General features: G+C 45.8%; 1 protein-coding gene across 1 annotated transcript in view; it reads right to left on the bottom strand.

The window, feature by feature from the left end:
• Positions 1 to 12,045, bottom strand: part of LOC138635816 (exostosin-1-like) — a 180,051-nt gene extending 168,006 nt beyond the window's left edge. Inside the window, exons 1-2 of the mRNA XM_069723486.1 lie at positions 11,712 to 12,045; positions 9,793 to 10,544 (exon numbers count right to left, since the gene is read on the bottom strand). Of these exons, the coding sequence (XP_069579587.1) occupies positions 9,793 to 10,544; positions 11,712 to 12,002 (1,043 nt within the window). The 5' untranslated portion in view covers positions 12,003 to 12,045. The remainder of the gene's footprint in view (positions 1 to 9,792; positions 10,545 to 11,711) is intronic.
• Positions 12,046 to 12,644: the final 599 nt, after the last annotated feature.

Genomic DNA, 12,644 nt, shown 5'->3' with positions numbered 1-12,644 from the left:
CATGGAGAAGAGGAGGAGGGAATAAAAAAGGAGGAGGAAACAGAGAGAAGGAAGGGTAAAGAATGAAGGAAATGAGGAGACAAGAAAACTAAAAGGGAAGGGGAGAAGGAAGGAAAATAGGAGAAAAGAGATTCAGAATGTCTTCCTAGAAGGCGAGGGAACATGAAATAAAGATGAAAAGAAATGAGACAAGGAAAGAAAAGACTTGCCGAGTTGGAAAGTACAGAGGAAAGAGGAAGAGATGAAGAGGAATAGAATAAGAGGATGCAGAGGGCAGACAGACGAAGGGCCGAGAGGAGGAGCAGACGTTGAGTGTGTAAATATGTGATAAGCAGCTGGATCTGGATGAGGAGCAACAGCGACAACAGTTCATCTGCTCTGATCATATTTACACTCCAACACACACTTCGCTGTTTTTTTTTATTGTCACATGTTAGTCGGAGTGTATCCTCTCTACGGTCCAATAAAAAGCCTCTCTCTGATTTTTGAACCCACAAAATTACCAAACATTTGCTTATTCCATCTCCCCCAGCGCAATTTGCTGCTTTTTCTTCGTCTCAAATGATTAAAAAAAAATCCGATACCTCTGAGATTTGAACTCGGGGTTCAGAAAAAGAAAAAAAAAAAGAAGCAATCTTAAGGTTTTCTCACCTCGGCAGCTTCGATAACGCAGTCGTTACGAAACAGAATCAAAATGCCGGTAGAAAACTTTTCCCAATCACTCTTACACCGAAATGCACTTCTGTGCAGTAAAATATGCATTAAACATCATATTTGTGGCAAAATAAATCCTCCATATCGTGACTCGCGAGCCAATTTTTTCCATCGATGAAACCGGTCCAGCTGTCCTATCTCGTCTGACGACTCAGTCCTGACGCAGTATGATGTGTATTATTAATATTATCAATTTCAGTCCTACTGTATGTGATGTATATAATTAAAAAAAAAAATGTAAAAAAAAAAAATGGAGGTGCGAGGAAACTGGAATAAACGCTGAGGTCTCTTCACCTCCGCGCACCTGCAGGATGAGCTCTAAACCATGACGCTGCAGAAGTCCATAGGCCAAGAATAGCCGGAGGGTTTCAAGTGCAATATCACATTTTCATAATGAGAGCCAATGAGCTGTAAATCCCTGCTGACACAGTTATGGAGCGAGAAGAGCTTATGGCAGCGATACTAAAACTATTAACAGTCGCTTCCCTCCGGCGCTACGTGTGTGTGTGTGTGTGTAAACGTAGTGTATAGTTATATGTATGCATGTGTGTGTGTGTGTGTGCGTGTGTGTGTGTGTTTGTCAGCGGTAACAAGAAACAGCTGCATGCGGTCATTCACTGTTGAACTGCCGTCGTGACGCTCAGATTTATTCCGCCGGAGCTACACCTTTTTTTTTTTTTTTTTTTTGTCATTTAGAAAAATAACGAATGAAAGAAGTTCACAAGAGTTTGTTCACAACAATATTACAATAAAAGACAAGTCATAAAATATAAAAATGAAGTTAAAAAAAAAAAAGGATTAAGGCAAATACATGGGCTTCAGATTTTGAAGTTTTCCTCGTCGTTATTTCTTTCTCTTTGTTGATGAGGGCGTGAGTTATGCAATCGTGTCAGAGTATATGTATAATAAAGTCTATGTTATCTCAAGTTTCAGTTACAGAAATGTATAGAACTTTAAAAAATCCAAATTAAAAGATTATTTCTTTTTTTTCAAATATGTTGGATCCTTGAAAGCTTATATTTTGAAAAGCTGAAAATAGTTACTCGTACTTGTCTTGTAATCAATTGTTTTTGTAATGTGTTTTGTGTTGAACCTGAAGGCCGCAAGATGAAACACATTTCACAATATTGCAAGTCGACCTCCTCTCATAAATTTTCTATAAAAAAAAATTCCGAATACGAAAAAGTGGAGTAAACATACACACCCACGAGTGTCAGCACGAGTCTACTGGATGTGGAGAACAAATACAAGTCTGATATATGAAGGGCAGTCATATCAATACTAGTTCCCACATCTCATTTTGTAATAAATCATGTAACCTGGTATCACGGCAAAACGTAAAATAGAAACCCTTTGTCCTGTCTAAAGCGTTGCTATTTCACGTTTTGCTGTATTGGACCAGCGTGTCTATTTCACGTTTTGTTGTATTGGACTAGTGTGTCCATTTCACGTTTTGTTGTATTGGACTAGTGTGTCCATTTCACGTTTTGTTGTATTGGACTAGTGTGTCCATTTCACGTTTTGCTCTAATGGACTAGCGTGTCTATTTCACATTTTGTTGTATTGGACTAGTGTGTCCATTTCACGTTTCGCTCTAATGGACTAGCGTGTCTATTTCACGCTTTGCCGGCTGCAGCTGTGAATGCTGATAAAAGGGAGATTGGTTCAATTCATCTGCAGAACTTTTCAAGAAATAAGAAGTCAAACTGTCTGATGTTTTATCTTTTAAATGGTCCAAACAACCGGTAGAGTCTCTCCCAAAAGTTTGTTGTTTGAATTTGGTACCTCGCTCTCTGACATCGTAAAGTGTCCAGTCGAACGTTTCCCTTTTAGTCGGGGTTTCACTTTTCACGATAAAGCGCCGGGGGAGAAAAAAAAAAAAAAAAAAAAAGAGCTTCAGGGAGAAACAAAAAAAACTATTTTCTATATCAACAACAACTCAGATTGTCCTGTATGGGTCTCTGCAACGACACAAGAGAGGGGGAAAAAAAAAAAAATTGATACTTGTTGCTGTGATTCGTGTGTTTGGAGCTCTACGGCTGGAAATGTTTGAGAAACCCTGCAATCAAGAAAAATCGCCATCTCTCTGCTGACGCGCGCTGACGTGCAGCAAATGAAAAGTCATACAGGAACAACACCGCCTTGTTTCTCTCTGACAAACCTGCCTCTCCTTCTCTTCCTCCCCAGCGGTGTGTGTGTTCGTATGTGTGTGTGTGTGTGTGTGATAGATTCGAGCTGCAATCCATCCTGCCACGCAGCGTTTCCACTACTTTCAACAAAAAAAAAACCTCTCTAATTCCGTCCTCTCCGCCTCTCTCGGCGAGGACGGATGGCAAAACAACCCCGAAGCACCCGCCCGCACCTTTACTTCATCTCAACCGGTCGTCAGCGCTCACTGGACTAATGCACGAGGAGGAGGAGGAGGAGGAGGAGGAGGAGGAAGAGGAGGTGGAGGGGGGGGGGCAGCAGAGGTGGGACGGTGGGGCGGAAATGAGACGGCGAAGAAAATACGGCAACATCCTTCCTGCCGACGGACAGCCGAGAGCGGTTACCGTCAAACTGAGGACCGGGCGCTCGCTGTCCCTTGGAGAAAACAAACAAGTCAAAAATGTGCGTTTTTATGGCGATGCGAGGTGCAAAGCTACAAAACGCAGGCGCGCCGTTTCCCAACTCCGAGTAAAACTTACGACAAAGTGCTTTAAGAGTCCGATCGATTGTACCACACAGACGTTGTCGGAGGTGCTCGGGGCGGAGGGAGGGCGCTTCAGTTTACCTCCGGTTCCCAGATATAACACTCAGTGTCAACGGAAGATTGCGGTTTCATTTAAATGTTAAAAAGAAACGTCAGCGTCTCGGCTGGCGTGTAAACACTTCACTGATGCGTTCATTCAGCATTTCTTTGTGAGGAACCGTGTTGAAATATTTCACCAAAACATGAGTTAAAAAAAAAAAAAAAAAATGCAAATGCTGATTATCTCCTGATGTCAAATGTTGTTGTTGTTGTTGTTTTTTCGAAAAACACAATAAATGGTTCAACAGTTCAGTAGAACATTTTATTTTTTAAAACCTAATTTTAATCGAAAATCTCATCGGCCTTAAAGACAGGTAAAGAATTGACGATTCCGAGCAGGTTTCCCTTTTGTAATGTCAGATTTTAATTCAATATAGTCTGCTGAACCGACGCTTTGATTTATTCTTCGCCGCTTCGGCAGCAGAAAAACTGAATTCGATCAGCGCAGCCGGTTTGCGATCCTCACGGTGTCCTCTCGGCCTGCGATACATTAACTTCTTTTTTCACGTTAAGACTGACAGGGGGTCGGCTAAAATAAATGCCGAGGGGCCCCGTCGCACTAAATGCCAATCTGTGTTTGGGTTTCGCGCAGCGAAGGGAACCATTAACCTCCATTCGTCTGCCGATCGGCCGCAGCGATGAAGTCAAAGCTGATCAATAGAGCTTCCTTTCACCCTCCGACCGGCCGTGGCAGAAACCTTCGATGCATTGATGAGTTCAGCTGCCGGCTGACAAATCTGCAGCCGTTTAAAGGGCCCCCAAGCAAAGTCACGAAGAGCCTGTGGAAGAATCGAATCTCCACCACTCTGATGGCTGATGAGCAAATAAAAAGCGGATACTGTTTTGTCAAAATCACATTTTGTCTGTTGAATAACTGCATTTTAGAAGCCCTAATCCCGTTTTCTAACCATTGCTTACGGCTGTATTTATTGACCGGCTGTGGTCAAAGATGCTCCATGTATGGAAAAAAAAAAAACACACACACACAAAAAAAAAGCAGCTTATCACTATAAAAAAAAGTGAAACGTGTCAAAAAAACAAAACAAGTCTTCAATATTTCTCCCGACGCGCAGAACAAAGTAACTTCTCGCGCTGTATTCCTGCACGTATCTGCTGCTAAAAAAAAAAGTTTGAAATCAAAAAATTACACATTTTGGTCCTCTAAATATGTTAAAAAAAAAAAAAAAATTGCCTCAAAGAGCAACAGAAAGCAGCTGAAAAACATACTCATACTTTAAATTCTTCATGTTCGGTATATCGCCTTTGGAAGCCTCGCGGTTCCAATTATAAACGCGTGTTTAAGTTTTAGGGAACGACATGAACGCGCTTGTCGTTTTTTAAATGTGATTGTCAGTCAAAGATTAGAAATAAACAGCAATTTATCGCGTTGAAGTCGAATGCTTTGTTGACCCGTTCATCTACCCCGACATCCTCCCCGTGTCGATTTGGTTAACTGATAATAATAATAATAATAATAATAACGTCACATGACTTTATTGTTTACTTTTGTCATCATTTTTTTAAATCCATTAAGAGGACTCTGTCTCTATTGTTGGTTGGATGTTGTCTTATTACCTTGTTTTTGATGCAGCTATGAGACTCCACTGATTAATGCTTTAATTAGGCAGACTGTCCTGACTAGACATTTTCTAAATGTAGGCTCCTCTTAACGCAGCAGAGTTTTAATTTCCTGGTGTCCCGTTTTTTTTTTTTCTTCTGCACATGTGCATTTTTTTATTTATTTTTTTTTTTTACAAACTTCTTTTTTTGTTGTTGCTTTAATTAGGGCTCATAAAGCGGTCACACATCAAAGTCTCTGCAAAGTCCCGAATTTGTCTCTCGCCCTCTCTGGAACCGGCGGGCTCCGTTATTATTCCTCGTGGTGCACTTCATCATGACTTGCATCAGAGATGCACTGAGACAGCAGTAAAAAACCTTTTCCACGCTTCGGTTTAAGCTCAGCGGGCGACGGAGAGAGAGGAAGAGCGGGAGGGAGAGGAGGAGGAGGAGGAGGAGGAGGCGATAAGGGACTAAAAGGCGAGAGCATGGAGGAGGAAGAGGATGGAGAGGAGGACGATAAGCGGCAACAAGGGAAAAAAAAAAAAAAAAAAAAAAGAAAGAGACTTGGGATGCTGCTTTAATAGAACATCTCCCAACAAGAACCAGAAGAAAGACCAACAAAAAAAAAAAAAAAAAAAGTTCCTGGACGACATGTCAGCGGTAGCTCGGGCCGCCCGCATGGCCGCCGTCCAAATGAACACCGCCAGACACTTTTCTGCCGTCGTACATATTGGATCCCGCAGCTGCCAAACACTCCCAGATGTGACAGCAGCTGCGTTTCCCATCTGAGTAATTTTTTTTTTTTTTTTTTTTTTTTTAATGCATCGAATTAAAAACACTGAAACGGAGCAGAGCACATTATCACTAATTCATTTAAGCGTCTTCATTTTGTGAAACAATCAGCGAACGGAGAGATAGCTGTCGGATGACGACAGAGGAGCGCCGGCGGCGCAAAGAGTCCGTCCGGCGTCAACTTTCCGATGCTGTCGCCTGCGCGCGTCGGACAGCACGTATAAAATAAAGCCTCCCGTGCGAGAGGTCCGCTCGGTCCGGGTAACGTAGCCCAGAACAGCTCGTAGCGTCGGCTCGGTGCTGCTCTTTCACTTTTAACAGGAGTTTAATCTATTTGTTTAGTTGCTTATTTAATATGTTTTAGTTCTTGGTATATTCTTTCACTGCATTTTGTTTATTTAACTTTTTGTCTTTACGCCGTCGTTTCATCCGTACAGATCTGGCGGGGGGGGAGGGGGTGGAGCGGGGGGTGAGAGTAGTTATATGCTGAGCTGGCTGATACTGAAACGTTTAAGCAAATAATAAATACAAAAAAAAAAAAAAAAAATTTAAATGAAATGCCCCCATCTGCCACCTAGTGGACAAAAAAAAAAAAACAGTAAATGACTCTTTAGGGCGTTTTTGGCTCGAGTTTCAAAGACGGCCAAACACTTTAAAGTTTGAGCAAATTGAAAACGATAAACCGCACCCGACGTCCTCATTATCAGCCAAAATTCGTGCAATCGGGATATTTTTGTGTCGTATAATGTGCGATGCACGAGTCTGGTCTCTGCTGTCGCTGTCCGTCTTAAGTTTGAGGATAATCGCTTTTGAAACGACGGTTCCCGTCACGCCTCGGGAGTTGTCGACGGGTAAAAACGCTGCCGTGTGTTTTCGTTTCTATTAGATTACCATTTTGGGCAAATCGGCGCCCTTAAAACGACGCAGAATTTGCGACGAGCGGGTTTTGTTTTTGTACTCGTGGACGCGAAGGCAACTGGAGAAAAACTAAAAAAAAAAAAAAAAAAAACACGACGACGCTGACAGAAGTTGTGCAATTGCTTTTCTGTGATTTCTAAGTATATTTATGGACAATTATTCACAAAGGAAATACCACAGATTCGCACAAATCCGGCCTTTGCGCTCCGATTTGACGGGTGACGGCGGAACAGCAGGGAGCAAATCCGAGCAGGTGAGGAGGAACATTCAACGCCCGGGTTCGCAGCCCAGCCTCGGCTACCGCCCGCCGGCTCGCCGCCGCCGCCGCCTCGTTATCGGCCCTCACTGCCGGTTTGGCGCCGTGAAACCGGCCCTGACGAGGCCCGACACCCTCCTCCGTCGCCACCTCGGTCACTACGGGCCGAGCGACGCCGGGCGTCAGCGTGCACGGTTGCTGATTCCCCCGGTTTGTTATAAATAGCGGCATCCGCTTGACTTGCTGCAAGTCAACTGTGATTTAAAAAAAAAAAAAAAAAAATGGCATCCGCTTCACGCTCTTATTATAAAAAAAAAAATGCATTCAGAGCGGTCTCGTCAGTTAATGGAAAGATGGCTATATTTTAATACACACAGCCCCCCCCCCTCCCCTCCCGCCCCCTCCCCCCCTTTACCCCCCCCGGTGGCATTTAAAAGCCGCCTCGCATCCGCGCTGCCGAAAGAAAGGAAGAGTCGAAGGAGGGCCGAGGACAAGAAAGATGGAGCTGAAGGGGCTTCGAGGGGTCCCACGGAGACAAAGGCGGAGCGGAGGTCGATGAGCGGAGGTGAAGAAAGATGTTTTATGGATTTACCGAGGAGGGTCAGCGGGACGCCCCGTTGTCGCCCGTCCGACCGTCCCCGACGCCCTTTTCTTTCTTCTCTACCTTTCTTCTCTTCGGGGCCACGAGAAGACGGGACGGCGATTTCGAATTAAACATTACATCCCGCAGAGCTCGAGCCCCTCGGCCTCCGGGTGGGAGGTGGAGGGGGAGGGGGGCGCCTCTGTGACGGCGAGGCCCCTAATTGGTTCAGCCGGATGTTATCTACGTACAGTAGAACCGCCCCGAGTTCAATCCGGCGCCCCTCTCAGAGGGAGGTGAGATCTCTATCTGTCTCCTTCATTCACAGCTTAATTCAATTGGAGGGCAATTATCGACCGCCCCGGGGCTTCGAGATCCTCGTCGGTTCGTGTTCCCATCAGGGAGCCTCGCCTCGCCTCGCCTCGCCTCGCCTCGCCGGATCCGCGAAACCCCCCCCTCCCCTCCTCCACCACCACCCCCGACTGCACCGGGGGGGCGACGTCTGTACCGACGCGCCGTGCGTAAAACAGCGAGAGCAGGCGAGCGGCGAAACAGGGAGGCGTTCTCAGTCACAACCTCCGAAGACGCGAAGAGATTTAGGAAGCGGACAGACGCCTTCCGACGGTATAACAATAAGAAGATGGGTTTATTAAAGTCAAATTACTCGATATTGAATCGTAGGTCGTTTATTTTCGACGTCTCCAACCCACTGACGCTAACGCTGTCTCCCAGAAATGACATACACACAGCTAACGTCTTTTCCCAAGTAGGTTCAAGTTAAAGCAACATAAACCGCCGGCAAGATGAACGTTCAGACGCATTTTTTTGGTTTTTTTTAATATTTTGAATGAAAGAATGACGTATTTATAATCTGCCGAGGTTGCCGGGGTGCGATCATGAGTAGTGCGGGAATTTCTCCGTACAAATGAATGTTTGTGCCTACTGGGCGACCGTGCTTCACGGGTAGAAACTTCTGTTAACTTAACTTAAAATGGGGATAAAATGATTTAATAATGTGGCTCTTCAAGACTTCCCAAATGTTGTAAATCCAAAAAGGATGAAACAAGTGAATTTGAGGGCATTTTGATAGATAGATAGATAGATAGATAGATAGATAGATAGATAGATAGATAGATAGATAGATAGATAGATAGATAGATAGATAGATAGATAGATAGATAGATAGATAGATAGATAGATAGATAGATAGATTTTCTTTTTTTTTTTGAAAAAAAACAACAACATATGTGACAATAAACAATCTGCGGAGTCTCTGTGGAGTTTTTACAAAAACGTTGGGTATGTATTAGCTACTTGCAATGTTATGTTTACCAAAAAAAAAGGTCTATTTGTAATTTAATGGTCCAGAAACAGATGTGTACTTCAGCCACGTCGCTGGTCTGGTCTTCAGAAAGTGAAATCCTGCTGTCAGATTGAGCTTCATCAAACCAACATTCAACTGAAACCCCTTTTTTTTTTTTGTTTCCCCGTGGGACCATCGGAAGGCTTCGTTTAAAAAGCACGATAAGCACCCTTCATACTTCAGAAATAAAGTGCCTGAATGGAAACGAAGCTTTCAAAAACTTGTCACCGGCCCAATATTCGCACCGTTTGCAGACGCTCGCTGTGCAAATTTCAGCTTCTGTTCGGGCTGCACTTAACAGGCTTCTGGATCCGTGGTGGGTTTTTATTTTATTTTATTTATTTTTTTCCCCTCAACCGAGCCTTGGCAGCGTCTAGAAACCTAAAATATGCAACAGACGACTCTCGGACTAAACAGATCCAGGAACAAGCGAGAAAAGTTGCGAACGCTGTTTCCATTTCACTCTGCACTCAACTCGCTCAGATTTTCAAAAAGGGTGAACTTCTCCTCTCGGCTTCAGATCACTTTTCTTTTTTTCTCTCTCTCTCTCTCTCGACCAACTGCTGAGCTGACAAAAACGTCCCGTCTTTCGGCGGTCGACGCCTCTCTGCTCTCCGCGCACGTTTTACACTTCTGCGCAGAAAACGGCACAAACACCCGAAGGCGTGGAACTCGGTAAACTAGGAAATAGAATTGAGCGCGGAGGACGTGGAGGCCGAAAACATCCCGTTCATTTACAGATTTTAGAGCGCAGATTCAGTCGAAACGCCGAGAAGCAGCAAAAAAGGTCGTAAAAGAGAAGAAGAAGTGCGTCTTACTTTGAGTAGTCTTCGTTATCTCTGTCGCAGTGCGAGTCCTTGTGTTTCTCCCAGTCTTTGCCGTGCTTGCACGTGGTCAGCAGGATAATATCGTCCCCGTTGTGGATGTGATACAGAGCGTTCCTGGTCTCCGAGCCGATGCCGGTCAGGTAGCGCTTCCCTTTGAAAACCAGCTGGTACTTCCTGGAAGGCGGCGCGTCGTTGAGGGTCACGTAGCCGATGCCCCCGGCTTTGAGCGGGTGTTCCTTGGAGAAGAGCGGGATGGAGATGTCAAAGTTGGGTCGGAAGTTGACCACGTCGGCGCTGGCCTTGGCCAGCATGGCCTGGCCCACCTCGAAGCCCAGGTCCTCCGTGTAGTCCGGCCACGTGCCCGAGTACAGATTGAATATCAGGTGGTTCCTGCCGTCGCTCCACGTCGGCAGGCTCTGGATGCGGGATCTGACGTTCTGGACGTACTGAGCCGAGAGCTGGTCCCTGTCCAACGTGTCCACGGCCAGGATGAAGAGACAAGCCCGCGAGGGGTCCCTGGTGTGGAAGCGGGACTCCTCGACGGAGGACAGGATCTTCTGGTAGGTCTCGGAGATCTCGTCCCCTCTCTGCGGAGGGTAGATGTAAACCCTGAAGCCCGACTGGCAGCGAGCGAAGTCGAAGCAGGTTTCCATGCGGCAGCGCTTGTTCTTGAAGATGTTGTCGCGGATCGCCCGGCGCTCCCGAGGGGAGGTGTGCTGGTGGTGGAGCTGAGGGCTGTCCTCCTGTTGGCACAGACGCACACACAGTTAACACCACCCCAGAACACACAGGGAAATGACACCCGGTAACGTCGCGCCAAAGGTTAGGCGTTCAGCCAGTTCGCCCATTAAGCCAAATCCCCCCCACCCTCCCCCCCAAGACATTTGTTTCTAAATACCCAAATAAATGAATCTTCTACCGCTGACATTTGACAAGATTTATGGGCGGCGAAGGTCGTACTGTACACCCTCAACTGCCCCGTCCTCGCTACTGACGTGCCCGTTGCTTCTTTTCTTTGTCGCGAGTCTTGAGTTCGTAATAGAAAGAGAAGTGTCTGCTTGTAATTGATTTCCCGAAACATCAGCGCTCGGCTCGGCTTGGAACCTTTTTGAAGCGACGCGATGCGCGCCGTACGTCTGCTGGTTCGGATAACGCTACAAAATCACGGAGGCACCGGCGGAGGCGGCTGCAACGGGACGCTCGGCAACGATACCGGGCGGCGCGAACGGTTTATTTCTGCTGTTTATCCACAACTGCTGCTGCGATAACTTTCCCCGACGAGTGGAAACCCTTCCCTCGTAGCATTCAGGGGTCGTGAACGCGTCGACCGAAGAACGACGCTTCCGTGTCGGACCCTTCTATTCAAAGACCGGAGTAAAGTCTGAAAGGTTTTAGCGTAACGTGTGGAGGAAAAAAAAACACGTTTAATCACCTGGTTAATCATCGTGTGGCTTACAACCACCGCCGTAATGCTTTGAAACGTCATCCCAATTTGAAAAGTATTGTCCTTTTTTTTTATTTTCGTGGATCATTTGAAACAAAGAAAAGAAATCAGCTGTCTGCTTTCACTTTTAAAAGTATATTTTGCTACTAATGCTTCTACTTTTACAAATTTTACCTGTAAATAATCTGAATGGGTTTTTTTTTTCCTTAAGTGCTTCTAAATGAGCATTTCAGCTCCCTTCCATTGTTGTCTCGAGATTTCCCAGCGTGCCTTTTTTAAATCGGTACGGTCTAACTCCTGCCAGCAGCTCAGGTGTCTTCCTTTCATTTAAAAAAAAAAAAAAAAAAAAAAAGACTTTTACTTGTAATTGTTTTGACTGTTCCTAAATAGGCCTTTCAGCCTCCTTTTATATTCCTTCTTTTGGATTTCCCAGCGTTTCTTCTCCTATAAACCCGGCACGGTCTACCTCCTGCTCTCCTCCCTCCAGATACGGCTCCAGCAGCTCGGTGGTCTCCGGCCAGTGCCTGGGCGGTCTGGACGGGCTCCTCTGGGGCAGCGGCTGGGGCTGGTACGCGTCCTGACTCTGGCGGTGGTGGTGCTGGTACTCCTGCTGGTGGTGATGCTGGGGGTACTGGGGAAACTGGTGATACTGGTACGGCTGCTGCTGGAACTCCCCGACCTGCAGACCCCACTGGTAGACGAGGAAGAGAAGACCGGCCCCCACAGACACGAGCAGGTACCGCTTCTTGGCCTGCATGTGTGCTGCGGGGGTGGGGGGGGAGAGGAGGAGGTGGTGGCGGTGGTGGCGGCGGTGGTGGTGGTGGTGGGTGTCGAGGCGGGGGAAGGAAAGGAAAGGAGGGGTGTGAGAAGCAGATAGTGATGGAGAGGGAGTAGGGGGGAGGGGGGAATAAAGGAAGAATTTGGGATGAAGAAGAGGAGCACAAGGTAAAAGAAAAAGAGGGAAGAAAAAAAAAAAAAAAAAAGGAGGGGGGGGGGGAAGGATGAGGACTGACGAGGAGAGGGGTTGCAGGGCGGTAGACACGGGTCAGCTCTCTATCCACAGCTTGGCATTTTGGGACTCGGAGTCACTAAAAGAAGAAAAGAAACAGGAATGCATGAATTTTAAGTCACCGATTAAGTCAAACTTTTTAACGACACATTTTTAAAGTGAAAGAAAACCAGAGTAAAAGCACGTCCGAAGCAAGTTTGAAAAAAAAAGTTGGCTAAATACATAAATCCCCCCCCCCCCCCAAAGAAAATCATTGAGGCATCACACAGCACCAAAACCTTTCCTTTTTTTTTTTTTTTTTTTGATGATATGTTATTCATGATTTATTTTTAGCCTTTAAACCAAGACATTTACCTCATTTAATATGACTAAATACATTAAACCAATCAT

This window comes from Brachyistius frenatus, unplaced genomic scaffold, assembly GCF_029030835.1.
Source record: "Brachyistius frenatus isolate BFR_SWC_R1_liver_20210118 unplaced genomic scaffold, ASM2903083v1 Contig_331, whole genome shotgun sequence".
Classification (NCBI taxonomy): domain Eukaryota; kingdom Metazoa; phylum Chordata; class Actinopteri; family Embiotocidae; genus Brachyistius; species Brachyistius frenatus.
The sequence above is the reverse complement of the archived record's forward strand: the minus strand, read 5'-3'. Positions and strand labels throughout refer to the sequence as shown.